The sequence below is a fragment of the Palaemon carinicauda genome, chromosome 22, assembly GCF_036898095.1.
Source record: "Palaemon carinicauda isolate YSFRI2023 chromosome 22, ASM3689809v2, whole genome shotgun sequence".
Classification (NCBI taxonomy): domain Eukaryota; kingdom Metazoa; phylum Arthropoda; class Malacostraca; order Decapoda; family Palaemonidae; genus Palaemon; species Palaemon carinicauda.
In genome coordinates this window covers 84,050,955-84,057,210 of record NC_090746.1, presented here as the reverse complement: position 1 = coordinate 84,057,210, position 6,256 = coordinate 84,050,955, and the positions used below count along the sequence as shown (strand labels likewise).

Below are 6,256 nucleotides of genomic sequence, written 5' to 3'. Positions count from 1 at the left end.
ATTAGCTTAAAAACACCAGTATGAACACTTATTTGTCTTACATAAGTAGAATTTGCCAATTTAGCTGAAATACTTATTATAATGTTAATTTTGTAAATGAGCATTATATTTCCAAATTTATACAGTTCGACTTTTTCATTCCTAATTATTTTCCTACCTTCATTACATTTGAGGAGAAAAATTTATGCCTTTCTCTAATAATTTTACACCCAACTTTTACAACCCATCAGTCACCATTATCTTATCCTTGTTTTTCTTCGTTTCGATGAAAATTAATGTTTCTTACATAACGTACCTGTTCATGGGATTTCAGAGGGCGCTTTTCCGTTCTCGCTCCAAACCAAGTTCGTCGAAACCTTGCTCAAGTTTCCGGAGGATACGTAAGTTACGTCATAATCTTTCCCATTTGGTATCACATTTTTGCTCTCCGGCTTTTTTTTAATTCTTGTTAATTTTCTCTTTAAACTTCAAAAGTACATTTGCAGAAAATGAGAAAAGTTTAAAAAGATAAAACAATATTTGAAAATATGACTGCAATAAAACACTTCATCTCAATGAAAGAAAACATCCATTATGATAATACATATCCTTAATTGAAAAGAACCTTTAAGAATTATTAAGAAGTCATAAAAGATCCCTTAGTATGTGAAGAATTATTCAGGTTGACGATAACAGACGCACACGTTTTAATTACATACCATGCCTTGATTAATCAAAGTAGAAGATATTGCATTACATTTTTAAATAAGGGCTATCATGACCGCTAAGTCAAGTTTAGCAATAGTAGATCATTGTCAGACTTCAAACAGTCTAAAAGTTATCTCAATATTATCATATTTTAGGCTTAGATCTGGGACTAAATTACTATTAAATTTCCATGTAAGATGTATCTCTCGCTCCCTACACCAAAATAAGATGACATCCTTTTTACAAGTTTCAAAAGCAAGAAAACTGCTTTCGTCTCCTTTCATTTAATCCTGTGGTCTTATTTGATCCTCATGAAGCAGCCATGGTAATATCTTTTGAACAACTGCTTTATCAGTTCTATCCTTTATACTGAACAAGTCTCTGTGGCTCAGTGCATTAGGCTCCTATGAACATAGTGAAAGAGTCCATTAGCGCTTTATCGAAGTGATTATTATTATTATTATTATTATTATTATTATTATTATTATTATTATTATTATTATTGTTGTTGTTGTTGTTGTTGTTGTTGTTGTTGTTATCATCATCATCATTATCATCATCATAAGACTAAAGACCTTAATAAGGAAAGTAACCAAGTACGGAAAAGAAACGAAGAAGTGAAGAATAAACGATAAGAAATGATACAAAATTAACGTGCCTTGATTCAAGGCAGTTATGGACCATTTGTGCATAATCCTCGATTTTGGTAACATGCATTCATTTTGCTGGCAGCGTAGTTACCCCGGCACTACATGGAATGGAGGTCACCTGTGTTATTTTTTCTGGTTTTTTAGTAATCGAACAGGTACTGTTGTAGTTTTTTTAGGTTATCAATATTAGTAGAGAAGGGCAGTCTGCTTGTGTGGTGGTGGAAGAAGGTGGAAGTCACCTGGTGATGTGAATCCATTATGGATTGAGATATTGTTCACACTCTCAATATGGCTATGTGATGCTGTGTGAGTAACAGGCTGATGTGGTACCTCTGTTTTGCCTATAAACGATAATGCTAAATGCAACACAGATCTCCCAAAAACACAGAGCTTGTCTGACATGTCAGTGATGTAAGTCATTTGTCTAGATGTAATATACTTGCCTAACTTGTCTGGACCTGAATGGCATAGGATATTGGCACAAATGAGCCTGATGCCTAACTCATAACCCGCAAGCATAGCCATTGTTACAGGGATGAGGTCAGTTTCATGCAACCCCAGGCAATGGATGATTTTTATACCAACAATTCAGCTTTGACAGTTCATGTAGTAAACTTGAGTATGTCACACAATCTGAAGCCTATTTTTGTGTAGTCCCCGTGATGGACATTGACAGTTAGGTTGATGAATGGTTAGGAGTCTGGAAGGCTTCTTGATCCAAGTGTTAGCGAGCATATCATTGAGATGGTGATCAAGGGTAATTGGTTCCCTATCATATTTTCCTGTGCTGCTGCAACAGTGCATAGAACATCAAATGTGACTTCCTCACAGTCATGAACGCTAAGTGGGGTATCTACAGTATTTTTTGGTTTATTCTTGATTTGACAAACACCCTCCCGGTGGTAGTCACGATGGCAAAGTTGATAGTCATATGCTGGCACCATTTTTTTTTTTTTTTTTCAACATACGCAGCCTTGGGAATTTCTGCCCTGTCCTTTCTTGCCCCAATATCCACAAGGGCTATTCCTGTCCCATGTGACCACTTGCGTGTCTTTCTTTTATTTACTGCTGGCTACTTTAACAACATGGGAGTCAAGCATGTGGGAGACAGACCATTTACTGGCTTATTTAGCTTCAACAAAGAGGAAGAGATCTTCAAGAATTATGTTTTGGGTCTTGTCACTAAGCCAGTCTAGTTGGCTTTCAGGAACAGCGATACCACAGGTGAGTACTTCATGAAGGATTTCTTCTATGATTCAGAGGCAAAGTCCAAAGCTCTTAAGCCATGATGATCAGTAAGAGGAACAGAATTTAACCACTCCCTATGATGACCATTGCAATCATCAACACAATAAAAAAGGCCTTTCATCATCTTCTTGTATCTTAGCCGTAATGGTAAGAAGACAATCGAAGATAGAATAATCCATGTCTGGATTCTGGTAGATCGAACATAAATAGAAGTTGTTATGCCTGTCACAAACTTTTTATTACCTGAATTTCATGACATCCACATTCATAGCGGGACTTATGAGAGAGAAGCAGGGTACTCAGACGTAATATACACCACCATTCCCCTGGCCCAAGGAAAGGCATCCCGTTTCAGAATTATTGGCTTAAAACCAGTTATAAGGAGCTCACATGGGTGCTTCATTTGAGAAACCAAAGCTTCTGAGCAAAAAATAATATAATACTGTGTGGACGCAACTATAAGGTGTTAAATATTTACATACAGACTCGGATATTGCAATACAGTAGACGACAATGACGACGTTTAGGAAGTACTGGTCCTGGAATTCTCTCAATGTTTCAAGACAGGATAAGAATTAACTGCAATAAAAAAAAAGATTCATCATACTAATAAACTATATTAACAATAACGATAACAAATACATTATGTACAAAAAAAATATCTAAAGTGATTGATAAAACCTATAGACAACCGATAAAAACTGGTCAACATGGCGGAGCCGATACACCATGCAAGGCTAAATACCCTACAAGACAGCCATTTCAACTGAAGGGAGGACAGTAAGGATGGTATTGAAAAGATAAAGAAACAGATAAGGAGACGACAACCTCTTGATAAACCACCAGGCATCCATGGCCCTTCTATTAAGCCTGTCCAACACACTATTCCAATAAGAAAAAAAAAACAAGAGGAAGAGAAATAAGATAGAATAGTGCTCCCGAGTGTACCCTCAAGCAAGAGACCTCTACCGCAAGAGACAGTGGAAGACCATGGTAGGCTACAGAGGCTATGGAACTACCCAAGACTAGAGAACAATGGTTTAATTTTGGAATGTCCTTCTCCTAGAAGACAACACTTAGCTTCCTGCAATCCCTTTTAGTTCAGTTATGTTTCTTCATGTTATAGACGTTCCACAGCAGGATTTTAATTAACTGTAAGATGGCATTCAAATTGTATGATAAGACAAGGCACTGTTTTTTCTCACGTCTTTCGCTTCTTTGGTAGATACTGGATTGTTGGTGGTACGGTAATTCATGATTCATGATTACTCTCCTCTGTATCCTCACAGATCTCTGATGTAAGGGAATGTTGGCTTTTATTATTATTATTATTATTATTATTATTATTATTATTATTATTATTATTATTATTATTATTATTATTATTATTATTATTATTATTACAAGCTAAGCTATAACCCTAGCTGGAAAAGCAGGATGCTATAAGCCCAAGGGTTCCAACAGGAAAACAATATCCCAGAGAGGAAAGGAAACAAGGAAATAAGCTAAAAGAGAAGTAATAAACAATCAGAATATAATATTCAAAGAACAGTAGCAACATTAAATTAGATCTTTCGTATATAAACTATAAAAACTTAAAAAGAAAACAAGAGGCAGGGAAATAAGATAGAGCAGCGTGCTCGAGTGTACCCTCAAGCAAGATAACTCAAATCCAAGAGTGGAAGGCCATAATACAGAGGCTATGGCACTACCCAAGACTTTACCACAATAGACTGAATACCAGATTCTGAAATAACTTTTCTGGAAATGTATAGCAATTTGATCATTTGGTGTTTCCTTAGATAATTTTCTGTGGCCTGTGGAATTTTTATTTTGCCAGAAATTTTGAATGAATCTCTTGTAAGAATAATTGAACTCAATTATGTTGAAGGCCATACAGTAAATAGGCTGTGGCACAGTCTGAGACTTGAAATCCATAGGTATGCGGTCAATCATTATTGTGAGGTAACTCAATATAGCATCTCTTTTTGTTTAGATGCTTCGAAACTGAGATGCACATAACCTCTCACTTAATAATAATAATAATAATAATAATAATAATAATAATAATAATAATAATAATAATAATCCTAAAAAGAAACTGCATAGCACTCATGGGGAAGAGCATACCACTGCTAAAAAAAAGATACGTTTGAAAATATCTAGCTTTATTGGATAACTGCACTTTTGCGAAGCTGCAAAGTTCTTTATGTGCATTTCTCTCATTCTCATGCATAGTAGTATTTTTAATTTGATTATAAATCGAATACGGAGTGCAGCTCATTGAATGTGAATTGTCATTTACAATCATTGTGTGTGAAAATAAGGCAGAGGGTGTTTTGGCGAAGACGAGGCGTGAAATACAAGAAACTTATTTTTATCCTGTAAATATTTTCTTATTCATGTGATCACAATAAAAATTGAATAAAATGCTGGAATTCCTAGTAACTTTAATTTTGATGACGTCATTTTTAAGGCGAAGAAGCCCTTGATTACACTAAAAACGCCTCCGAGAGAGCCTGAGTGTCTCGACTGCGAGTCTTGTCAGTGTTGTTATTATTCGAAGACCTAGTCATGGCGTTCACGTTTGCAGCATTCTCATATATTATTGCATTAATAGTTGATGCATTTTTAATATTCTTCGCTATTTTCCACGTAAGTTAAGCATGTGCTCGAAGTTTTGAGAGCCAAGAGACTCGTAAAGATGGTAAATTATATGTGAAATTTGTTTTCTTACTTGTACCGGGAGGGAAGGTGGGTTACATTAGGCTAGGTTTAAGCTATACTGTGTAAGCTCTACAATTGATATGAGTCATACCATTAATAGGCTCGGATAGGATTTAGATAGAATGGAAGGTTCTATTGTAGTTTGTTACAGGGTAATGTAACCTAGGGAAAAAAAAATACTTTTTCTGACATGCACGCTGACTATTCACTTTTAGATTTGCTTACCGTAGTTTATTCCAATATCATTCCCAACTATATTTATTTGCTAAAGCCTCCTGCACCTCCAGCCTACCTTTAGCCGAGTATGTTACACCTTAGATGCAATAAACTGAGACTGAGAAATCTTAAGGCGTTTAATTCCAGTCTCCTTATTGATCTCCAAACTAATTCATTAAAGGTTTTGCCGGTGTATGTGTGATAGCCACCTGCTAGGAGTAAAACGGTTTACGAATCAAACACAGGGTAAGCTAAGAAGAAGGCAGTGTAAGAAGGTGGGTCACAATAGGATGCCAGCTCCCCCCGTTAAGCAAGTAGGTAAGGACGTGGCTTGAAGGTTAGGTTAGGTGGTGTGCTTGTGTAAAGGTTTTGCAGAAAAACGGACACATTTAATGTAGTACAGTGGCCACATCTTATGAATGACCAGAAAATGGGAGAATAAATCCCATTATGTACAATTAAGGAACTGGCCGCTGATATACAAAGGCTCCAATGTTGGTATTTTATGCAACCCTGTAGCATTCTCCCATCTAAATTAATGTTTTTGGTAAGCAAATCTATCGGCTTTTCAAACCAAAACAACCTGGTAATGTTTTTGGTTGATAAGCCCCCATCAGTTCAGAATAATTGTTAAGGATTTTGGTAGGCAAGCTAGCATTAGTTCTTGAAACTATGAATCGTTAGGGATTTTGGTAGGCAAACATACCAAAGTTTGGTAATCTATAGAG

At 36.0% G+C, this 6,256-nt stretch overlaps 1 protein-coding gene across 1 annotated transcript in view; it reads left to right on the top strand.

The window, feature by feature from the left end:
* The first annotated feature begins 5,083 nt into the window (after positions 1-5,083).
* The window catches only part of cni (protein cornichon), a 93,274-nt gene continuing 92,101 nt past the window's right edge, over positions 5,084-6,256 (top strand). The window contains exon 1 of the mRNA XM_068346450.1: positions 5,084-5,240. Within this exon, the coding sequence (XP_068202551.1) occupies positions 5,160-5,240 (81 nt within the window). The 5' untranslated portion in view covers positions 5,084-5,159. The remainder of the gene's footprint in view (positions 5,241-6,256) is intronic.